A 23,756-nucleotide genomic window follows, 5' to 3' on the forward strand; every position below is an offset into this window, starting at 1 on the left:
ATATGACTCTTTTGATTCACGTCACTTTTTCCGCTAGACTTTCTTCTGCCTCATACTGTCCCTCAAAAGACCTCACCCGCGAGGTTTGGCTTAATCCTACTTCTTCCATTATATTGAACACCACCATCTACAATATCTACTTTACCTCTCTTCCTATATCTAACTATCTTCTCTATTGCATGCCGACTAGATCGACCTGAATATCAGGCGCGCAGCGCTAGGTCCGCCTGAGAAAAAAAAAAAAGAAAACTATACCAACCACTACTCTACCCTCAATACCTACCGTTCTCCGCACATTCCGAATATAATTACCACTGCGATCAACATGAAAGGAGGAAAAGGCTCCCGAGGCCGCTCAGGCGGTTCGGATCGCGGGGGTATTCGCAAGAAAGGTGCAGCAAAAAGAGTCGATCGAGATGGTGATTTGGCTATGGACGCAGGCTCTACTCAAGGCCGTGTAAAGAAGGCGCGCGGCGATTCTAGCCGCACGGCCGCTACTGGACCACGAACCCACACCCGCGATAGGGCACTCGACGCTATCCAAAAGGCTATTTCGAGTAACACAAGTTCTCAGGCGAACATCCGACAAGGTGGCCGAGGCAGTAATCTGGAACAAGTCAGCGTCCAAGGATGGAAACAGAGCAAAGCAGCGTCCAACCGCGACGGTGGTATTGAAAGTCTAATCACCTTTCTCGAAAAGAAACTCAACTCATCCGACTCGAAAGCTGGCTCCCGCGCAAGGATCACAAAGGTATGTTCAACATCAGATCTGACGGTCACCGACATGATTTCGCAACGTCGTCCTCTCCGGTGTGTTCTCGTTTACAGGAGTGGTACCCCAGAACGACGATCGCAGGCTGTTTTTGGCGTTTGTTCCTCTGGATGACGGCGGTAAAAAGGTCTCTTACGCCTTACTAACGTTCACTAGTCGCGGGTTGAAGGCGATATCTTTATAGTATCTATCCGGCCGGAGTTGTTGGACAGGATGCTGAAAATGAATGGTTTCAGTTTTGCAGGAGCACCCCTTACGATTCAGACATATGATGCGTCTGCCAATGGAATGGGCCAAACGATATTATCCGAAGTGTCGCGGAACAGCGGCGCCCCCTCGACCGCCGATACCAAATCCAAGATGACTGCGATCTTGAGCAAACGCTATTTTCAACAGCAGAAATTGCTCAACCTCTCTAAGCTTGGCAGCGACCCGGACCTGTTGGCAATGGGGATCTTCGATAGCACATCGACCGAATCCAAGTTCTTCCCGGCGTTGATGAAAGTATGGGAGATGAATTTTGATAGCTCCACAGCACGACGCGAAGCTGTGGAGAGTGTCAGCCTTGCCGACAATCAGCTCGCCAATATTACGGTCGTCACGACATTGGCTCAGTCATTCCCCGATTTGAAGAATCTTGATTTATCAAATAATAACTTCAAAGACTCTCAGTCCTTGATTGGATGGAGGTGGAAGTTCCGAAATCTGGAGTTTCTTGACCTCTCTGGTACCCCTTTCAGCGCGGATCCTACTTTCAAGGATACCATGCTCAAGTGGTACCCAAAACTTCGATTTTTGAATAATACAGAAGTTCGGACGGCGGAGGAAGTGGCTGCGCAGAAGAAGACACCGATTCCTGTTCAGGCGCCGCATTTCCAGGACGAATCTCAAATTGGAGAAAACTTTGTCAAGGCCTTCTTTGTTGGTTATGACAGCAACCGTACTGACCTTCTGAACGGTGTATACGACAACAATTCCACGTTCTCGCTGAATGTCAATACCACTGCTCCAAGAGCCCAGCAAACCGAGACTGCGGCCTGGGATCCTTACATCAAGAAGAGTAGAAATCTGCTCAAGATCAATCATCTTCCTGCGAGGATGTCTCGTTCTTTTGTCGGTGCGGACAAAATCCGTGACATGTGGAACACCCTTCCTCAAACACGACATCCCGACATTGGAGCTCACCCTGAAGAATGGCTAATTGAATGTTTCCCCATCCCTGGGCTCCCTGATCCTTCGGGACAGAGCGCGACTGGCGTGGGTGGACTTCTTATCATGGTGCATGGAAAATTTGAAGAGATCAATGGACCCAAGGTTGACCTTCGGAGCTTCGACCGGACATTTATCCTTGGACCTGGTGGAGGCATGGGTGGTATTAGGGTGATCAATGATATTCTTTGTCTACGGGCTCACGGGGGCCATGAAGCATGGATGTTGGAGCAGCCAATTGTCCAACCCACCCAACCCGGACAGCCTCCTGTCCAAGCACCGGTTGTTCCTACGGCTACTCCCGATGGTTACGGTATGCCGGCACCAGGCAAGCCAGATGCCCAGGTGCAACAAGAACAATTGGTCATGCAAATAATCGCTAAAACGGGCATGACCCTGCCATACTCTGAAATGGCGCTTTCCGGCAACGGTTGGAACTTGGACGCTGCTTTGAAGAATTTTGAGGAGCTCAAGGTAAGCCCTTCCGGCGCTTGATCATTTTCTGTAGAGGTTTACTAATTCCGTGTAAAGGCTCAAGGACAGCTACCTCCAGACGCTTTCCTGCCCGGAGCTGTCTAGTTCATATCTGATTTTTCACATACCCAAAATTTTTGAGTGGAGGAGGCTGTGGTGTTTGCTTGGAGTCTTATTCAACTATTTATTATTCTACTGCATTTCTTGTGTTTGCATGGCTTAGGCGAACGGTTGTGGGTTCTCTGACTTGTTTGAAAGATTTCACCATATCACATTTATTGAACCTCGAAACACGACGAAGATCATGTCCATATAGATAGAAAGGGGAGGGGGATCCATTTGATAACCCCCGTGAGACCAATATCACTTGCTGGGTCTGCTTCTAACGGGCCAGAACAACAGCACACAACTTTCACAAATTCCTGTAGAAGAAAAAAAAAAAAAAAAGAATAAATAAAATTAGAGGTAAAAGGAGGGTTCAATATTGGTATATGACATGGAGGGCGGCGGAGCTAATCTCTCGAAGTCAAGCTTCTTATACCTACTGGTATTTACTATTTATACCTACTCCATAAATAAATTAGCCGCATTTGCGCTAAAGTTGACTTTCGGCGGTTACAACCTCCCGGACTTGATCGCCAACTTCCCGCAAGACCACTTTTGTCCTCAGCCCTTTATTGCTGTAATTTTTAGTTTAATCCTCTAATCTCTCCCTCGTACCCTAAGTGAACTGGTGGATGGTCGGGAAATCCCAAACACAGCATGTACCCGGGGTGTAAACTGGAGAACTAATGGAATGTCTACCACCACCACCTCCTCCAATTCCATGCCCTCCAACGGAGCGGCGGATCTCGATCCCCTCGACGCAGGTGAGGTGAACTTCTCAGACGAACCCGTGCCGATTGATTTCCGCTAATACGAGCATTTGTTTAATTATGCAATAGCGGACTACGATCCAATTGACCACCTAAATGCCATCTTCTCCCACCCCTCCACGCTGTCCTCCGTCTCCCACGTTTCCCAGTCCCTCCTAGACTACGAAGATGAGCTGGACGACGAGATCGGCGCGTTGGTGGAGGAACAAGTCACATCAAATGCGGAAAGCGTCGAGCGCATACAGGCTGCCCAAGCAGATTTGACGGAGTTATTCAAGAAGATTGACGATGTGCGCGACCGCGCGTCCAAGACGGAGCTAGCCATCACCGAGATGACGGCGGATATCAAGCAGCTGGACAATGCAAAGAAGAACCTCACGCAATCCATGACAGCCCTAAAGAGGCTGCAGATGCTGACGACGGCATACGATCAGCTCCGTACCCTCGGTAAGACAAGGCAGTACCGGGACTGTGCCCAATTACTGCAGGCGGTTATCCAGCTGATGGCGCACTTCAAGTCGTACCGATCCATTGATCAGATCGCTCTTCTTAGTAGAAATGTGGCAGATATACAACGAGAGTTGTTGGAGCAGGTCTGTGAAGACTTTGAGCTGGCGTTTGCTAAGGGTGAAGTGGGTCAAAAGAGGGTCGTGCTTTCGGAGGGCTGTCTCGTAATGGACGCTTTGGGGGAGCATGCGAAGTCCAGGCTGGTGACCTGGTATTGCAATTTCCAGCTACGGGAGTATCGACAGGTGTTCAGGAACAACGAGGAGGCGGGGTCCTTGGACAACATTTCGCGAAGGTATTCATGGTTCCGTCGTATATTGAAGATCTACGATGAGGAATACGCAGCGATATGGCCGACGTCTTGGAGGGTTGATGAGATTTTGGCGAACATATTTTGTGAAGGAACTCGAGAGGATTTCAAGGGCATTCTTTCCCGGTCAGTGCGGAATGGGCAGACGATCGACGTCAACCTATTACTTTCTTGCTTGCAGGAGACTCTGGATTTTGAGCATACTTTGGAGCGGCGGTTTGTCAATCCATCCCGCCAGTCCACCGACACGTTCACCTCAGCTGAAGCACCTGTCTTTGGCCAGGCCATTTCAGAGGCCTTCGAGCCCTATCTAAGCGTATGGGTTGAAGCTCAAGATAAGCAGTTGGCTACCCTTTTACCGAAGTATCGACAGCAACCTATTAGGCCGCCAGATGAGGAGTTCGATTCTAATATCGTCATAGCATCCTCCACGGAGCTCTTCACGTTCTACAGGCTCTGTCTACAACAATGTGCAAAACTCTCGACAGGTGGGAGTCTTGCCGACTTGGCCAAAGTCTTCGCAAAGTATCTCGATCAATATGCCCAGCAAGTCCTCTTATACTATATCAGTGAGAGGCCCACCGGCACAACTCCATCCAAGGTGCCATCTCTGGAGGACCTCATTTCAGTTCTCAACACTGCAGATTACTGCTACACCACCTGCAATCAACTAGAGGAAAAGATCAAAGGCAGGCTCGACAAAAATTTGAAACAATCGGTTGACCTGCAGAGCCAGGCAGATTCATTCATGGGCATTGCGTCTGGTGCTGTTCGGTGCCTTGTGCGGATGGTCGAGGTCGAGTTAGAGCCCTCCTGGCGAGAGATGCGCAATACACCCTGGAATCGGCTTGAGAGTGTTAGCGATCAGAGCACGTACGTCAGTGAACTCATGACCAAGCTTAACGCCAAGTCCTCCGAGATTCTGCAATTGCTGCATAAACAACAGTACGCCCGAGCTTTCGCGGACCATGTCGTGGAGCTGATATCAAACGTATTTGTTTCGAATATCTTTCAGTGCAAGCCAGTCTCGGAGACCGGGGCGGAGCAAGTAAGTCATCACCCTTCGATTTGCATCCCAAAACACAGGACAAGATATTAACATATAACTCTAAATAGATGCTCCTGGACGCATACACCCTCAAAACTGGCCTCTCGTCTCTTCTACCAGCTCCCGCTCCAACAACCTTCGTTAAGCGTGTCAACAACAACTTCATGAAAATCGAGACTCTCCTCAAAACCCTCCAAGTCCAACCATCGCCTCCAGAGGCTCTAGTGCAAGCATACTTGATCCACATCAAGGACAGCAGCAACACGAACTTCCGCAAGATCCTCGAACTCAAAGGAATCCGCAGTCGACAAGAGCAGAACCAGCTCGTGGAACTCTTCCAGATCCACCGTGCATCAGACCGTCATGCCCCGAACCTTCAGCAAAGCAATCCCACCCTCACAGCGTATCAAACCACTCCCGCTTCCTCTTCAAACCAAGGGCTGGGACTCGGAACCGCCGCAGCGTCAATCGGCGCCTCTAACCTCCCCACCCGCTTCGATCCATCCATGCTAGGCTCTGCCATCATCTCAGCTGCCAAAGACGGTGTGGACCGATTCGGAACTCCTGGAAATCCCGGCGCAGGCGGTACCCCAGGATCAACATCCACCACCCCTGTGTCCCCTGGACCGTTCGCACAACTACAAAGCACCGCTGAGAGCGCTACTGCAGGCAACCTGAACGAGAATCTGAAAAATATTGGAAAGTTCTTCCGTCGGGACCTGGGTGGATTCGGTGGTCGGTTTGGGAGGAGTGGTGATGATGGTAACTGAAGCAAAGCTAAATTAATTAGGCTTATTCACTTCTTCATGTCAGATAGTTTCGCGCGTCTCTTGCGTCTCAAGTATACCACTTTACTTTTTTTTTTCACTACAACAGGGGTATACTCTGTTTTTATACGCGTGGCTACAACGGATAGTGAGGTGCAATGTATGATACCGAATACTTGGATCATGGTTTCATTTTTAACATATGATGCTATATAAGTGTCTGGATTAGGATCCATAATCCCTGCATGATTCTTACCTAGCAGTATATTTCATCTGAGACAGTAAAAAATCCAGCCCCAAACCGGGGCCTCGTGCAGAAACACCGTGGGTGGTACTACGAATCCAACTCGACACATACTACGACACCACATGTATCTGAATGATCTGTAATCACAGTTAGCAATCTATATTGCTGAAAGGTTTGTGTAAGATGAAGAAGATAGATGGGAGGCGGGTCAGCAAAAAATTAGAGTGTTTGTTGTTGCTAGTTTTTGATCTTCAACGCCACAACAGTGACTACGAGTTAAAAAATATCATCATCCGCCAAGGAGTGATGTTCCAGGAAAAGAAAGTGAAGAGTTAAAGAAAGTAGATGCTCACCTTAGGTAATTCAAGAAGATAGTGGGCCGTATGTCTACGTCCACATCTAGTTGAATGATAAAAAGAAATTGACCATGAGATTCGTTTCATTTTTTCCAACCGTCAAGGTTGGCCGTAAATGTATCTAAAGCATGGTGGTCGTATCCCGCGCAATGAGACGAGAAGTTTAGTCGAAAAGACCGAAGCCCATGTCATCATCGGACTCCTCCTCCTCTTCCTCCTTCTTCTCCTCAGCAGGAGCGGCACCGCCAGCGGCGGCGGCAGCACCACCAGCGACAGGAGCGGCAGCGGCGTACGCATCGGGGTTGGCGATACGGTCCTTGAGCTGCTCGATCTCGGGCCAGCTGATCTCGGTAGAGACAGCAACGGCGAGAACCTTCTTGTAGCTGTTGATGAGGGAGTGAATAACAGCAGGAAGGGTGGGGAAGCCAGTAGCCAGAGAGAGGGCAGTGATGGTCTGGATGGCGCTGCTGAAAGCCTTAAGAAGCTGCTCCTCCTCAATGTCGAGAACATCGGCACTGAAGGTCTGACCATCCTGGTAGACCTGGGCGATGGTCATACCGTAGGTGAAGGGAGAGATGTTGAGCATGTTCAGCAGGGTAGCCTCGGAGGGACCGACCTTGCCGCCGGCCTCAACGAGCTTAAGATCGGTGGTAATTTCGATAGTACCACGAGCGATCTTGGTGGGGACACCGAGAGCCTGGAAGAACGAGGTCTTACCGGGTTCCATACCGGTGTTACCAGCAGGAACGAAGACATCGGCGGGAGCGATGGCACCAGCACGAGCAGGGGCAGCGACACGGTTGGCAAGGATCTTCTCCTTGGCAGCCTTAAGGTCGCCGTTGGTGAAGATGAAACCAACGTTGCCTGTGACGCGTCAGCAATTAGCTCATGGATACTTTCAATGTCGCTTTATTTGAAGAGCTGTACTAACCCTTGACGTGAGGAAGGAGACGCTCGTACTCGGGGTTGTCGGTGATGAAGCCCTTGAGGGCACGGCGAACCTGAAATAATGCGGTCAATTGCGGTGTCAATTGCGTGGGAATATGGAGATACATACCATGGTGTTCTTACCCATCAGGACAACACCCTCACCACGGAGACTCAGACGAATCTCGTGCATCTGCTGAGAGCTGACATTGTCGACACCGACAATGAAGACCGTCTTGTACTCATCAAGAAGGTTCTTCAGCTTCTCGAAGTAAGCGGCCTTAGTAGCGGACTTGCCCCCCATGTCTCCTTATTTCGGTGAAGATAGGATGTTTAAGGGCAAGGGATAATTCTAAAGTGTGTTGCTGTCCGATTTGAATCGTGACGTTGAAGATCAAAAGAATCAAAGGAACTTCGAAATTGGGGAATTTTGTTTCTCTGTGGCTTCGGCTAGCGAGACGGTCACGTGTTGCTCCGCCCGGCAGAAAAAATGTCCGCAGATCAATCAGATAGGGCATGCGCGCGTACAGCAGGTGGTATACTTTGGAGGTCTACGATATCAATTTAATCCTCCAAATAATTACTATTTACGCGAGGTAGTTTATGTACTTTACTGGTCGCAGCACTACAATTTACTTTCGCTACTGTATTTTCTGACACCACAATATTCGTGGCCGAGTCAGCCTTCGCTTTTCAAGCAATATACGACCAATTATATACAACATGGCTGCCAACTTCCAACTTCCATTCCAATGCATCCAATATCTGGAGAGACAGTGCGCAGAACCCCAGAAGCTGCTTATTGCATCGTCTGGGGGCAAGATTTACTCCTACACTGCAGAGACCGGGCAGCGTCTCTCTTCTTGGCCGCAAGATGTAGATGCAAGCAATGCAAATAACTGCAAGCCAACCGAGACAGACACTGGATCAGAAGACCATGCACCACCAGAGAAGAAGAGAAAGGTTTCTCAGTCCGAGGATGGACCTGCCGAAACTTCCAAATCGCCCGTCAAGACTCCAGCTTGGTCCAGCATTCCTATTTTAGTTGTGCATTCGAGTGGAGATTATGTGGTTGCGCTCACTGCGGAAGATAAGTGCATTCGTGTCCTCCGCGTGAAAGATGACGGCATTTTTGAACAATTAAGCGAAAGGTTAGTCGATCCTGCCAACTAAACGAAAAGTGAGTGCTCACCCTATCTGCAGATGTATGCCGAAGAGGCCATGTAGTATCGTTCTCACTGATGACGGTAACACAATCCTCTGTGGTGATAAATTCGGGGATGTTTACTCGCTGCCACTTCTTCCCAGCAACGAGCCATATGTGGCGCCAAAGCTTCCTAATCGGCCAAAGGTACCCGCAGCAACACCCCTTACAGTGCATAGTAAGCGAAATCTTGAATCTTTGGAACAGCAGCTGCGCTATGGTCAGAAAAACCCTACCGAAGAAAAGACCAGCCTGAATTTCCAGCATCAATTACTACTTGGTCATGTGTCATTGCTCACGGATGTTGCGTTTGCCACGGTGCCTCGGGATGATAATTCCGGTCAAAAGCGCAGTTACATCCTAACCGGAGACCGCGATGAGCATATCCGAGTCTCTCGCTATCCTCAGGCTCATATTATTGAAGGTTATTGTCTGGGCCATACTGCATTCATCACCAAGCTCTGCATTCCCAAATCTGCTCCGGAATATCTCATCTCTGGCGGAGGAGACGACTTTTTGCTAGTCTGGAAGTGGGTCGAAGGCCGTATGCTCCAGAAGATCCCCCTAGTGGAGCAGGCATCAGAGACTACACAGGTCACAGTTCGTGGAATATGGGCGACATCAATCGGCGGATCGAATATTGTTCTTGTTGCGCTTGATGGGTAAGTGAAAATGAGAGTCTAAGTCAATATCCCGCTTGTCTAATGTCTTCAATAGGTCCTCACAGCTGCAATGCTTCGTGCTTGAGTCGAATGGCACATTAAAAACACAGGACCCAATCGAGATGTCTGGCAACGTATTAGATATAGCCATCATGGAGAAGAAGAGCACAATTGTTGTGTCTGTGGACTCTATCCGTGAGAAGGGCTCGACCCACGAATGGAGAGCCAGCCCAACAGGCTCCTTGAATCTCATTGAATCGTTCCGCGTGAAGCTGGGAGCAGAAAACTTGGAGTGGGAGCCGGTCACAGAATCGCTAGTTACCAATATCAACCTGGGTGGCTCCTCTGGCATTCCAGCAGATGCCGACACGAAGCAAAGAAAGGAACTCAACGAGTTGTTCTATAGTTTGAGCAATCTGCGCAAGACGCACGGGGAGGATTAGAACTGAGGGATAATCGGCCGCTGTGCATTTAAACTACTTATTATTTAAATAGTCTATTGAAGTAGACATGCTGCAAACTTTGTTTCGGTTCGTACGCCTTTGTATGGTACAATTAAGGGATTGCGTACATACTACCAGTACTAATTACTACATACTCTGGTATGTAGCCTGGCAAATGGAAGGTTTCCGAATTGGGTTGGGATGCATGTACTGCGGCGGGCCGAGGCGCCGAGCGGCGGTTGGGACCTTGGTGCTAGAATTGCATGCAGCCACCCCTCTTCCCAATGTCCCCTCTTCACACAATCCATCCTATTCTCCGTCAAGATGCAGGAACAGTTCGCTCCATTGAAGAATGACCTTTTGCTGAGGGCCGCAAGAGGTATTTCCATCATAGATGACAACAGCAGAAATTGCCGCCGCTGATGTAATTGTAGGCGAGAAGGTCGAGCGTCCTCCGATATGGGTTATGCGTCAAGGTATATCCGCTAACGCTTTTGCTATCTATCTTCCCCCAATGTAGTTTCATGCAGGCTGAAAGGGCCAGCCATTGCTAACTGTTGTGTTTTCTCTGCTTATAGCTGGACGCTATCTCCCCGAGTACCACGAAGCTAAAGGGGGTCGCGACTTTTTCGAATGCTGCCGCAGCCCGGAGATCGCCTCGACGTTGACTATCCAGCCGGTGGAACGGTATGCAGGGCTTATCGATGCCGCAATCATCTTCTCCGATATTCTAGTCATTCCCCAGGCTATGGGAATGCAGGTTGAGATGGTTGACAAGAAGGGACCCCACTTCCCCGAACCGCTGAAGTCGCCGGACGACGGACAGTACGAAAAAGTGATGCAGAAGCAGGTCGATGTTAAGGCGGAGCTTGACTATGTTTACAAGGCCATCCGACTCACCCGGCATAAGTTGCAAGGCCGTGTCCCGCTCATTGGTTTCTGTGGTGCCCCTTGGACCCTCCTGTGCTACATGGTTGAAGGTGGCGGAAGCAAGATGTTTGTTCAGTCGAAGACATGGGTCTACAAGTACCCAAAGGAATCCCAGGCATTGTTGCAAAAGATCGCAGAGATCTGTGTGGAATACCTTGCTCTCCAGGTTGCCGCAGGCGCCCAGTTGGTCCAGGTCTTTGACTCATGGGCCGGTGAACTTTCTCCGGCCTCGTTCAAGTCGTTCTCGCTCCCATATCTGCGCCATATCTCTGCAAATCTGCCCAAGCGGCTGAGGGAAATGGGACTGGAGCCAGTGCCCATGACTGTTTTCGCCAAGGGCGCATGGTATGCACTTGATGATCTTTGTGAATCTGGCTATAACGTTGTGGGGCTTGACTGGCTACATGACCCAGCGGAAGCTAGGCGAATTGCGAATGGTCGGGTCACCATCCAGGGTAATGCTGATCCCGGTATGCTCTACGGTGGTCGTGCTGCCATCACGGAAGTTGTCGAGAACATGGTTAAAGGGTTCGAGAAGGGCAAGCAAGGATGGATTGCCAACTTGGGCCATGGTAATGACGTCCCATGATATTTAGGTTGATAAAACATGCTAATTTGCGCAGGCATTACTCCATTTGTGAAGCCTGAGGATCTCAAATTCTTTTTTGAGGAGATCCACAGGCTAACGGCTTAATCAAAGCGTATGACATGATCATGGCGATGATTTCTGAAGGGTTGAGGCTCTGACTATGTACACTGCGATTCCTCATACCCTGCAGCTCATCGGCGAATGGCTGATTGGCCTATGATACATCCACGGCTTAGACGGCAATATCCTCATTCCTACATTTTTTGACACGTCCATAGTCAGTTACTATCATTTGAGATTGGGGGATGGGCGGTAAAACAATATACGTTATCGACGACTTGTCATGATCCAAAAGCAATGTTTAAAAGTAAAGAACTTACCAGAGCTCCGGCTTCTCCCTCATGAATTTCTCCATCAGCTGCTTGCACTCTTCGTTGTCCAAGACAACCAATTCCTTGCCACGGTTCTTAAGATATTCCTCCCCGCCCATAAAACTCTTGTTCTCTCCAATGACCACGCGCTTCACTTTATAGAGAATGCAGGCACCCGTGCACATATCACAGGGAGACAGGGTTGTATACATGGTAGCACCTTCATAGGCCGAAGCAGGAAGGCGGCCTGAGTTCTCCAGAGCAGACATCTCGGCCTGTTATATTAAAGTAAGCCACAGGCATCCTTCCGATCACCTAGGGGTTATTGAACTGGTGTGTGGTTGACTAACATGTAATGTCGCACTCCCCTTCTGAACGCGCATATTGTGTCCACGGCCAAGGATTTTGCCATCTTTGGAGACCAATGCCGCGCCGATAGGAACTCCACCTTCAGCGTAACCTTGCTTTGCCTCCTCGAGGGCAGCAATGAATCCAGGATCTGACTCCATTGTATTGGATGTGATTTGATATGGGTTATGGGATGTAGAGGGAAATACAGACTCGAATTGGAGAACTAGAAAACAAGTAGGACGTAGAGATAAGCTGTTATGGGTTCCAACCCAACTGTCGGGCAAAATTCGATCTGGTGGTCAACTGCCGTTCTGGTTCTAGCTTGACCCGCAGCAACGGTTGGCCACGGTTTGTTGTTGGCGGAGGGATCTTGATAAGCATTCGGATGATTTCCCCCTCATGAAGAATACGTTCTGTGTAGTGATTGAGTCCTTGAGAGTGAAAGTTGCCATTGTATGCAATGTCTGTGATGGCTGATGATTCTACCTCCTGGAATAAGCTCAGGATACAATGAACTTGTCAAGTTCTATTTCCAATCCGAGGTTTAAGTTGCGTTGGTTGTCAATTGTCTACTGGTGCAGGTTATTCATTTGCTGATTATATATTTGACGATGCGGGGCGTTTCGGCATAAATCTTAGAAAGCATACAACGGCTATAACACACTATATGTAGAGTACAATACTAGTAGTTATCAATCAAGAATGTCGTAGCTTGTAGAATATCTCAGTATTCTTCTCCTGTCATCAACTATAACTATCGTTATATTTATGGATATCTTCAATCCCCTCATGAACACCCCTCTTTCCACTTCTGGATACTGGTGCTTATCGATAAGGAAAAACTTGACTAGTCGTCCCGCCGCCACATTGTCGGCCTGGGGCAAAGTCGGCTGTGCCACCAAAAAAAAAAAAAAAAGTTCAAAAAATAAGTGTTCCAAAATCCAAAATCCAGGGAGCCAGATCTTCATCCACACAGTATGCATTCTATACTTAATCTGCAAGATTCAGAACCACAAATCGCCTCCTGCGAGATATTTGCTTCATAGAGTTTAAGGCCTTCCTTGATCACCCATAACTGGAATTTTTCATGTTATGCCATTCATAAATGGTTTCTCACACACTAATAATAATAATACGTTTTTCGTAATACATAAGCGCTCTATGGAAGCAGATGGAAAGGGACTTTTGACATTGTGAATCTTCCGCCGTAAGGAACCGGTATCTGAAAGCTGATACAGGGTAAAAGTTCATTGGACGCATTGTAACAGTCGTATCATAACAAAGGAATTACCGATTCGATAGAAAGGCAGCGAAGATGGTGGAAGCCGACAGAATCAGATGGAAAGGGAGAGTCAGCGCTCGAGCCGTGGATTCAGCCTGTGACAGGGCGGTCGAAGCAGCCAGAAGGGGAAAGCAAAGCCAATCGGGCTGCAAGTCATGAACATGAGGCCCCTATCGTTTTGTGCTTGAAAAGCCTGGTAGAACCTCTTTTTACAGTTCCATTGCAGTTTTATTTCGACTGATTTTTCACCAGCCTGCCCCTAGAACTTCCCCTTGACCTTTTTATTTGATACCCCAAGGGAAGGGCCATAGATACATACTCTGGAGAAAGATCGCCAGTGCCCTCGGATTTTCGCCTTATCGTATCTCCGGTACCATATTACAGAGATTGCACAAGGCTTGGCATCTTAATCAGCAAAAATTCGCCCCGTGAAGACGCCTTTGGTGCCTGGTCCTGGTATTGAAATTACCATCGTACGCCCGTCAGTCGCCGCTCCTGTCTTGATAACCTCGAAGTGGCCGTCAGATCCTTTTTCTTCTCATCAACAAACCCGCCTCTCAACCACCCTCCCGAGGCCCCCTCCCACCATATAGACCCTTCGTTCCGGCTAAACCGACCGGCGAATTTCTCCTCTCTTTGAACGAATCCCTCTTTCCGTGACGATTTCACTAGAAAAGTTCTTGTTTCTATAGTTTTTCTTCTCCGCCTTGATTCGTTGGTTCTTGTAATTGTTCTACAAGCCACCCCTTTCTTATTATACCACTAGACACACTTTCACAATGGTCAAGGAAACCAAGTTTTACGACGTTCTCGGGGTGAGTACACTTATGGGCGGCCGCTGAATCCCCCGTGTTCGAACTAACGGTGAGGCTATCAGGTTGCCCCGACAGCCACAGAGGCTCAACTGAAGACCGCCTATAAGAAGGGCGCTCTCAAATATCACCCTGGTACGTCGCCTATAGTCCAGCTCCAATAACCAGTTGGGGCGGATGTGTTACGACCGGACTTGCTGACAGTTTCCCATAGACAAGAACGCAAACAACCCCGATGCCGCTGAAAAGTTCAAGGAGCTTTCCCGTGCCTACGAAATTCTCTCCGATTCCCAGAAGCGTTCTCTCTACGACCAGCTCGGCGAGGAAGGTCTTGAAAATGGTGGTGGCGCCGGTGGAATGGGTGCAGAGGATCTCTTTGCCCAGTTCTTTGGCGGTGGCGGCGGCTTTGGAGGTATGTTCGGTGGTGGTATGCGGGAGCAGGGCCCCAAGAAGGCCCGCACCATCCACCACGTTCACAAGGTCAACTTGGAGGATATCTACCGCGGAAAGGTTTCGAAATTGGCTCTGCAGAAGTCTGTCATTTGCCCTGGCTGTGATGGTCGTGGTGGTAAGGAAGGTGCCGTCAAGTCATGTGGCGGCTGCAATGGTTCCGGTATGAAGACTATGATGCGCCAAATGGGACCTATGATCCAGCGGTTCCAGACGGTTTGCCCAGACTGTAATGGTGAGGGTGAGACCATTCGGGAGCGCGACCGCTGCAAGCGCTGCAATGGTAAGAAGACCGTTGTCGAGCGCAAGGTCCTCCACGTTCATGTCGACAAGGGTGTCAAGAACGGCCACAAGATCGAATTCCGTGGGGAGGGTGACCAGATGCCTGGCGTCATGCCCGGAGATGTGGTCTTCGAGATTGAACAGAAGCCTCACCCCCGCTTCCAGCGTAAGGAAGACGACCTTTTCTATCACGCTGAGATCGATCTTCTCACAGCTCTTGCTGGTGGTAACATCAACATTGAGCACCTCGATGACCGCTGGTTGACTGTGAACATCGCACCTGGCGAGGTTATCACTCCTGGTATGTTACTTCTCCCACTCATTTACGCTAGTTGAGGAGCGAGCACTAACACACTGACTTTCTAGGCGCTATCAAGGTGATCAAGGGTCAGGGTATGCCGTCATTCCGCCACCATGACTTTGGCAACCTCTACATTCAGTTTGATGTCAAGTTCCCCGAGAAGGATCAGCTCAGCAACCTCAACCTTCTGGAACAGGTTCTGCCCCCTCGCATGGAGCAGCCTCAGGCACCTGCCGATTCCATGGTGGAGGACTTCGAGCTGGAGGATGTCGACTCTAGCGAGTACTCCCAGGCACGCGCCCACGGTGCTGGTTCTATGGACGAGGATGACGACGACGTTCCTCCTGGCGCTGAGAGAGTGCAGTGCGCCTCTCAGTAAAGAGGGGGCTTTTTTCTGTGGTTGATTAAGTTGCTGTGCTAGGGCATTACTGAAATCGCTTATGATACCATGCGGGAGCTCAGCCCTGGTATTGCTTGGTTCTTAATTCTTTTGTTCGCTTGATGATTTACTCTGCAATGGCGTTTTCTCGAAGACCCGGAAGATGATGCGGGAGATTTCGTGTCGGTTCATTTTACATTCCCATCATCAAGCTTTGATTCCCATGCATAATATTCTATTTCTTGTTTGTCTGTTATGGGGGAATGGAGGGTATGGTACCTGATGAGATGGACGAGATCATGGTAAACGAGTCAACATTTCATTTCTTCTTCCCTTTCCGCTCATCGCTTCAGTTGACTCGGGATGGGTTATGGTGGGTCGATTTAGGGGTTGAGCGTGTTTCAACATTATAGACTACAGCGTGGGTTTGGGTATTGAATATTCCATTTTATCTGCCAAGTGTTTGTCTTGTAATGGCCCTTAGTAAAAACTGCTTGTAGCTCAGCGGATGCCTGCGCTCCCCTGGCTACACTGGCGATTCCCAGCATACTTACTGCTCGTGGCATTAGTGTTGCCCATAATCTGGACGATTTCTTGGTTAACCATCTGTTTGGTCACCATATTGGCAAGGGTATAAAGACTGTATAACAGAGATTCAACGCATCACCTCGCGTGAGAATGAGAACTCAATGACCTCGAGAATCGTGCGCAACCACGTGTATCAAGAAGCCCCTACTCCCTATGCGCACGCTTCCTCCTCCTCACAGCCCATCTTACCATCTTACCATCATCCCACGGACTCGCAGAAAAGAGCGCATTCCTGCATCATACCTCATAGCCCCCATGACCAAATGTCTCAAGATCCCTAACCAAACAGCAGCTACGTAAGATCCAATCCCGCACAATCACCAGCATAATATCACCATAATATCACCACAGCCGCCATCTAATATCTCCGAAGGGTCAACAGATCCATTCACAATCACCTGTTCTGGTGCGCGGGCGATCCGTGCGCCACACGACCCGTTCCGTTTCAGCTCTCCTTGAATAAGCGATTCGGCTTCGTTTGGCTCTTTTTTTTATTTTGTTGTTCATCCTTCCTGTATGCCGAGCCTCAAGAAACAACAACTCGGCGTGCGCTTCTCGTTCGTGTGCATCGGCATATGGGGATCGCTGGTCGCATGATCGAAAGCTGGTGGGGATTTCTTCTCGAAGCGAGCGGTGTTCATGCCTAAGCACGATGATCACTGGTTCCATCTGGTTTATTGTTTTGGGGCGTCAGGATGTGCGATGACGTCAGGAGCGTTGGTGAGTTTGTTAGTGAAGGCATTTTTGGCGGGGTTTCGTTGTTGTCTCGCGGGTGGCCTTGTTTAGTTCGGTCTGGTGGTTAGGGCTTTGTGGTTAGTTCGTAGTTCTCACTGGGTGGTGAGGATATTATGGGGTAGGTCTGTTGGTTAGTATAGCGAAACCGATGCTTTGTAGTTTCGTCGGTGGTTGGGTATATCTGTGAGAGAGTGCTAGATGCAATGGAACATAAAATGCGGAGTGAACCGTAGGCCGATATGGCCGAGTGCATACCGATTGAAGAGCCCATGCATAAGGTCCAATGCAGTTGTGCTTCCCGTATTAGCTCGAGATCGACTCTGGGGTAAAAGTCAGGTGGGACTTGGGGCTCTTGCGGCGAGCATCAAAGCCACATTGAATTAGTAGGAGTTAATAATAAAGAACGAAGTATTGAAGTCTCCCCGCCTGTGATTGGTCCATGTGATCAGCGACTTTTGTTGACGTCCATCTGTGTCCGGATGATCCAACGACGGTCAACATCTCCCATCCTTTTTTTTTTTTTTTTTTTTCTAGTTGAGGGTAACATTCAATGGAGCTGAAATGTGCCCGAGTAAGTCTATCACGTAAGACGAAACAAAGATCCAACCGGGCAATTGGATGGGAGGGCGGGCACGAGGGCATTAGTATCCTTCGCCACGGCTAAGTGTGTATGCTGGGGAGATCGCATGCTCAGAATGTGCCATGTGGTTTTTCATTCTGGTAATGATGAATTTTTCTTTCCTGACCCTCTCGGCGGATAAAGGGAATAATCAAAACTAGGAAAGACAGACGAATTTAAGGATAGAAATGACCTCATATACTTTAATCTGGCGAAGCTGAAGCTGGACGTCCGTGCTGATGTCGAACTATATACATTGGATGCTTACCAGAGGGGACATGGGACGTGCACTTGTCAGACGACTGAGAAGTTTACTGGGGTCAAGCGTCGCTTGCTACCAGGGGTCTTGCATGACCCTGTGCCAGATCGAAAGCACGCCTTCGCAGCAAGGGTGGTGTGGCAGGGATCCGTTCGTAAGATGCGAAACGGATGGTGAGATTGTTGATCATTGAACGATGGGATTGCGATACGAGACGTCGGTACCTCCGCGGAATAGGTTCAACTAGGACGATACTAGTCTGTAGTGGCATGCGCCATTGATCCCACTGAGAAAGTGTATTCCAACTGTTCCATCCCTCATACCGAAGGCTGAAAGGGGAAGGACTGGTCTTCAGCTGAGGTATACCGGCGCCCTGATGGAGAGTGTTGTTCCTGAGCCCTTGGTTATGGTTCCATTATATGTGCGTGTCAGGCAATATTCACTACTAGTAGCTGCATTGGTTAACCAGGGGGTTGTCGAGAAACGAGCGCACACTGGACAATTGGGGGTGACAAGATCGATGACGCGATTTTGATCTGGATGGTGTTAGAGTGGAGAACCGAAGAAGCTCGACGACGTGCAGGAGCGTAACGCAAGGTGGTGAGGATTCATTGGCGAGCACCGTCCAGACTAGGATCATCATCCATGAGCTGTATATGCACCCCAAGGCCAATGCGGCCGTTTCGATTGCCTGTCTGTGAACTGGCTCCACTGGGAGTGGACTATGAAGTTTCGCTGTCACCTCGTTGGTGAAAAAGTATTTTACCTTGAATTAAACTAATAAGAAGGCTAATTTATATTGGGATCCCAACTAGGTTAGGATGATTATACCTTAATGTCACGCAGCGGACGTGAGCAGATTTCATCATAATGCCCGTCTAATATACTCCATAGATATGGTCCATCTTTGCCGTTGTTGGTAGGTTGACTACCGAACAAAGTCGCCCCAGAGTCCCCAGAATGCCAAGCCCCTTTCGGCAATGTCTGGGCCTGATAGGGGGAGAACTGGCCGAGGCTGCTTGTGTGCTGTGTAAATGAACGGGAAACTCCATACTTCTGATACGACTACGGGGGCCGCCATGACGACGACACATCAAACAATTTTTTTTTTTTTTTTAGACGAAGCGACAGATAGATGTGTTTATTTTCGAGGGGTTTAAGCATCGTCGTCAGTAATTTTACGTATCTGCCGCGCTAGACTCAGGACAAGCCTCCAAGAAAAAACTAGCAAGAAAGTCAAAAAAAATAGAATAAAAAAAGAAAAAGGAAAAAGAATAAAAAGCCATATGGAAAAGAAAAAGAAATTTCATGGAAGCCAATCCCACACGTGGACCGGTCGGGCTTTCACCATCAAAGTGAACGATGGCGTGTTCTGCCGCGATTCCTATTGGGCTGGACGCCGGCGGTGGAGTCCGGTCGGCGGCGGATGATGTCGCGGGCAGCTCTCCATTGGCTGCTTGCGCTCGTCTATCCTCTGCAAGCTCGCTCATTCATGGTGGGCGGTCACTCTTGGCAATATATCAAACATTGTGGTGGTGTTTCTTTCCTCGAAGCTTTGCGGTAGAGACATAGCCATACGTGAACTCTGTCCGCATGGGTAAATTAAACTACGGGTGGAGAGTCTGCGAACAGGTTTCATGTCTGAAGTGATCCAGATACCCTGGAGAGTCAGAGGAGACATCAGAAGCCGATTGACTTTTGCCATTCAGATACTGATCGTCCATGGGTGGTAACCAGGAGCGGAACCCTGCTCCACGGCTCGGCGTCATCTCTCGCTTCCAGGCCCTCGTCAACCAGTCCACCTAAACGGCTCTTACGCCAGCACTCTCCGACAAGTTTGATACACCTCCAACATACTACACTAGTCAGGATGTTGAGTTGCGTCCGCTCAGGACTTTTGCCCTTGGCGATCCATAGTGGATCATGTGCCCCATCGCTGCGCGTTTGTGCCCATGCTCGCTCCCAATGGCAAGGGATGCTCTCGGTCCAAATTCCTTGGATTAATTTGATTTGATTTCATTTCTTACTCGGAATCCATATGAAGCTCATTCTCCTCTGGGTTCCTAGAACGGGGATAGCGCTATTACCATCAGTGATTATCAATCCCCGTTTGATCATCTCCCTTGATCGATTCCATATTGTTCGTACCGTTTGGCAGATATCCACCCACATTTCTACCCCCCCTGCCATCAATTGCCTGACTTATCTAAGGTAGTCGATCACTTGAGAATTTATTTACTTAACCGAACTTTCCTCCCCGTATTGCCTTTCTGTTGCCTCTTCCTGATCATCTTTCTTTATCCGGTGGACGTCAGGTTCCTACGCCACCGAACGCTGGCTGACCCTCTCGCGCCTCTGATAATCCCATGTTTTCTTTTTCCTTGCTTCGTATTGTGATTTAAGATTAAATTACATCTCTCGATTCGGTTTAAACAACTGCAGAATTAGTGGGATTTTAAAGTGCTGTTGTGGGAAGCTAACATTTCGACTTCCCTGCTCCGGATCACGACATCGCTCTTGGCTGTCCCGTCATTTCACCTTAAATTTATCCACTCTGCCGCATTTTCCTCGATATTCAATTCTCCACAGGCTCTGACTATGGACCTTGTTTAAACACAGTGTTACATCAGCCTCTCTTATCAACGTCTTCTGTGCTCTTCTTTTCTTCCTTCCTCCATCCGGCCTTCTTCCAAGTCACCCTACTGCTGTTTGACCTCATACTTCCTGGATTCCGAAGAACCACGGGGTGATCTATAGTGGTAGACTTTGGGCAGTCCCGCCCCAATCCTACATCAACTCCGGAGACCATGTCGGGCGATCTCAAAACCAAAGTTGGCCACGGCGTGGCCAAGGCCTTGGGAATCAAGCTCCCCTATCGTGACCCTTTGGGAGCTGGTGCTGACCCAGTCACCCGGGGCGAGTCGATGTTCTCCGTCGGCACCATTGACACATATTCCTATCTGGAGCCCGAACCCACGTCCGCCGAATGGCTGAAGGAGATCTGCCCTTCCTGGGCTCAGGTAGGCAGCTATTTCTACAGACTATTCCCTTTCCTCTCGTGGATTACGAGGTACAACTTGCAATGGCTTCTGGGAGATATGATTGCCGGTAAGAGCCTTTCCTTGGCGCTTGCTTTGATCTACAAGTAGACCACATACTGATTGAAATGCAGGTGTCACGGTCGGTGCCGTGGTGGTTCCGCAGGGAATGGCCTATGCTAAACTGGCAAACTTACCGGTAGAGTTTGGTCTCTATTCCTCGTTCATGGGTGTTCTCATTTATTGGTTTTTCGCCACCTCAAAAGATATCACCATTGGTGTAAGTCATTCTGTGTCCATGTCAGCGGATCTCTTGCTGATCTAGTATCTTCCTTGTCCAGCCGGTGGCTGTCATGTCTACCCTGACAGGTACGATAGTGGCCGAGGCGCAGAAGAAGATCCCGGATGTCGAGACGCATGTAATCGCATCCTGTTTGGCTGTCATTTGTGGCGCCGTCGTTTGCGCTATGGGCCTGCTCCGACTCGGATTCATCGTGGATTTCATTCCTCTACCGGCAATTTCTGCTTTCATGACGGGTTCTGCCATCAACATCTGCTCCGGCCAGGTCAAGGATATGCTTGGAGAGACGGCCAGTTTTTCGACGAAAGATTCTACATACATGGTTATCATCAACACCCTCAAGTATCTTCCCACCGCAAAAATTGATGCCGCCATGGGTGTCAGTGCTTTGGCGATGCTGTACATTATCCGCTCGGGTTGTAACTATGGCGCGAAGAAGTTTCCCCGTCACGCCAAGGTTTGGTTCTTCGTTTCGACTTTGCGGACAGTGTTTGTGATCTTGTTCTATACGATGATCAGTGCCGCGGTCAACCTGCACCGACGGGATCATCCGCGATTCAAGCTCCTGGGCAGCGTTCCTCGTGGTTTTCAACATGCGGCTGTCCCGCAGGTGAATGCGAGGATCATCAAGACTTTTGCGAACGAGCTGCCTGCTTCGATTATTGTCCTCCTGATCGAACACATTGCGATCTCGAAATCCTTCGGTCGTGTCAACAACTATACCATTGATCCATCCCAGGAGCTGGTTGCTATCGGTGTGTCGAACTTGCTTGGGCCGTTCCTTGGTGGATACCCTGCGACTGGATCGTTCTCCCGAACTGCAATCAAATCGAAAGCTGGTGTCCGCACCCCACTCGCCGGTGTTATCACTGCCATTGTTGTCCTCCTCGCCATTTACGCTCTGCCCGCGGTCTTCTTCTACATCCCGAAAGCTTCCCTTGCTGGAGTCATTATTCATGCGGTCGGTGACCTCATCACCCCACCAAACACCGTGTACCAGTTCTGGCGCGTGTCCCCCCTGGATGCCATCATTTTCTTTATCGGCGTGATCGTGACCATCTTCACCACGATTGAGATCGGCATCTACTGTACCGTTTGTGTGTCTGTTGCCATTCTGTTGTTCCGCGTCGCCAAGGCCCGCGGCCAATTCTTAGGAAGAGTCACGATTCACTCAGTGATTGGTGACCACCTGGTACAGGATGATGGGAAATATGGGTCTGCCAACTCCCCCCATTCTGACAGCGATGACAAAGACGGATTGAGTCGGTCGATTTTCTTGCCTATCAACCACACGGACGGATCGAATCCCGACGTGGAGGTGCAGCAACCTTACCCTGGTATCTTCATCTACCGGTTCTCCGAAGGATTCAACTACCCCAATGCCAATCACTACACCGATTATCTGGTCCAGACTATTTTCAAGCAAACTCGTCGCACCAATCCGTTCTCCTACGGTAAACCGGGTGATCGGCCATGGAATAATCCAGGCCCTCGCAAGGGCAAGTCCGAAGCAGACCACTCGCATTTGCCCATCCTGAAGGCTGTCATCCTGGACTTCTCATCCGTCAACAATGTTGATGTGACCTCCGTCCAGAACCTCATCGATGTCCGCAACCAACTCGATCTCTACGCTTCGCCCAAGACTGTGCAATGGCACTTTGCGCATATTAACAACCGCTGGACGAAACGAGCCCTTGCCGCAGCTGGGTTCGGCTTCCCATCTCCGGATGCGGGTGAAGGGTTCCATAGGTGGAAGCCCATTTTCAGCGTGGCTGAGATCGAAGGTAGTGCCTCTGCTGCAGCTCATGCAGAGATGGTGAACAACGAACACGCCCAGCATGCTATCAAGAGCGAAGACCTCGAGCATGGCCTCAAGCACCATTCCGAGACCACCGAGCGTGAGACCCACGGCATCGAAGAATCGTCCGATGCCAGCAGCACCCAGGACGACAAGTTGCAACGGGACCTGAAGGACAGCAAGGCCTACCGCAGTCGCCGACGAGTCGCCATGGTGCAGGGTCTCAACCGGCCATTCTTCCACATTGACCTGACGAGTGCACTGCAGAGCGCCTTAGCCAACGCGGGCGAGGACCTGGACCCTACCATGAATGTCCTTGATGCATAGTCGGTTTTTTTTTTTTTACTTTGTTTTGCCACATATGATACTCCCTGGTCGGAGTCCACCTTTATACTGCCTCGAGAAGGGCCTTTGACTTCTGTTATATAATGTTTGTTTCAAGCGAGTCCACCTACACTGTGTTGCTTTGATTGAAGTTGGTTGGAATCGTTGATAGGCACCTACATATACCCCCCCCTGACATCTGGCTTTCGTGTATATATATAGACTTTTCTTGATGCACATATACATCGTCATCCATATACGTGCAGTCTTCAAAACTTTGCTCTTTTCAGTTTAAAATGGCTCTCGAGAAGAGTGCCGTAACTGTTTTCCGATAAGTAAGCGGTGCCAATTAGGTACCACCGACTCCGAGCTTACGGCATAGTTTTCGTCGGCTTTTGGTCTACAACCTCATGTTTCATATGAGACATCCTTACTTTACCTATAATAGCATGAACCTCCCTACAAATAACGCTAAGTTGCAAGGCAAGAGAGGTTAGAGGGTCAAGATACAGTTTTCGATCGTTACAACCCGTGACGAAGTTTCAT

The 23,756-nt window shown here is 49.3% G+C and overlaps 8 protein-coding genes across 8 annotated transcripts; 5 read left to right on the forward strand and 3 right to left on the reverse strand.

Moving 5' to 3' along the window:
* Positions 1-325: 325 nt before the first annotated feature.
* BDV37DRAFT_271874 (mRNA export factor mex67) lies at positions 326-5,965 on the forward strand (the record flags this gene model as incomplete). Its single annotated transcript, XM_032084784.1, has 6 exons — positions 326-751; positions 929-2,455; positions 2,919-2,920; positions 3,242-3,324; positions 3,400-5,195; positions 5,264-5,965. The coding sequence occupies 6 exons, from the start codon at positions 326-328 to the stop codon at positions 5,963-5,965; spliced, it is 4,536 nt and encodes a 1,511-aa protein (XP_031941086.1).
* A 763-nt stretch (positions 5,966-6,728) lies between these two features.
* On the reverse strand, positions 6,729-7,796 carry BDV37DRAFT_271875 (60S ribosomal protein uL10; the record flags this gene model as incomplete). Its single annotated transcript, XM_032084785.1, has 3 exons — positions 6,729-7,429; positions 7,497-7,566; positions 7,623-7,796. 3 exons carry the CDS (start codon positions 7,794-7,796, stop codon positions 6,729-6,731), a joined length of 945 nt encoding a protein of 314 aa, XP_031941087.1.
* A 258-nt stretch (positions 7,797-8,054) lies between these two features.
* On the forward strand, positions 8,055-10,092 carry trm82 (putative tRNA methyltransferase). Its single transcript, XM_032082059.1, has 3 exons — positions 8,055-8,643; positions 8,696-9,358; positions 9,414-10,092. Exons 1-3 carry the CDS (start codon positions 8,216-8,218, stop codon positions 9,799-9,801), a joined length of 1,479 nt encoding a protein of 492 aa, XP_031941088.1. The 5' UTR covers positions 8,055-8,215; the 3' UTR covers positions 9,802-10,092.
* On the forward strand, positions 10,093-11,718 carry BDV37DRAFT_249271 (uroporphyrinogen decarboxylase HEM12). Its single transcript, XM_032082060.1, has 4 exons — positions 10,093-10,180; positions 10,236-10,277; positions 10,380-11,303; positions 11,355-11,718. The coding sequence occupies exons 1-4, from the start codon at positions 10,126-10,128 to the stop codon at positions 11,423-11,425; spliced, it is 1,092 nt and encodes a 363-aa protein (XP_031941089.1). The 5' UTR covers positions 10,093-10,125; the 3' UTR covers positions 11,426-11,718.
* BDV37DRAFT_283453 (cytosine deaminase) lies at positions 11,697-12,200 on the reverse strand (the record flags this gene model as incomplete). The annotated part of the gene is made up of 2 exons (XM_032087292.1): positions 11,697-11,966; positions 12,042-12,200. 2 exons carry the CDS (start codon positions 12,198-12,200, stop codon positions 11,697-11,699), a joined length of 429 nt encoding a protein of 142 aa, XP_031941090.1.
* A 1,903-nt stretch (positions 12,201-14,103) lies between these two features.
* On the forward strand, positions 14,104-15,548 carry BDV37DRAFT_271878 (type I HSP40 co-chaperone YDJ1; the record flags this gene model as incomplete). The annotated part of the gene is made up of 4 exons (XM_032084786.1): positions 14,104-14,139; positions 14,202-14,271; positions 14,351-15,169; positions 15,235-15,548. The coding sequence occupies 4 exons, from the start codon at positions 14,104-14,106 to the stop codon at positions 15,546-15,548; spliced, it is 1,239 nt and encodes a 412-aa protein (XP_031941091.1).
* A 3,622-nt stretch (positions 15,549-19,170) lies between these two features.
* On the reverse strand, positions 19,171-19,996 carry BDV37DRAFT_249285 (uncharacterized protein; the record flags this gene model as incomplete). The annotated part of the gene is made up of 1 exon (XM_032082061.1): positions 19,171-19,996. A coding segment is annotated over exon 1 (215 nt), but the record flags the coding sequence as incomplete, so codon positions are not given.
* On the forward strand, positions 19,997-23,490 carry BDV37DRAFT_249286 (SLC26/SulP family anion transporter). The gene is made up of 3 exons (XM_032082062.1): positions 19,997-20,857; positions 20,922-21,067; positions 21,129-23,490. The coding sequence occupies exons 1-3, from the start codon at positions 20,557-20,559 to the stop codon at positions 23,211-23,213; spliced, it is 2,532 nt and encodes an 843-aa protein (XP_031941093.1). The 5' UTR covers positions 19,997-20,556; the 3' UTR covers positions 23,214-23,490.
* Positions 23,491-23,756: the final 266 nt, after the last annotated feature.

This window comes from Aspergillus pseudonomiae (assembly GCF_009193645.1).
Source record: "Aspergillus pseudonomiae strain CBS 119388 unplaced genomic scaffold BDV37scaffold_36, whole genome shotgun sequence".
NCBI lineage: Eukaryota > Fungi > Ascomycota > Eurotiomycetes > Eurotiales > Aspergillaceae > Aspergillus > Aspergillus pseudonomiae.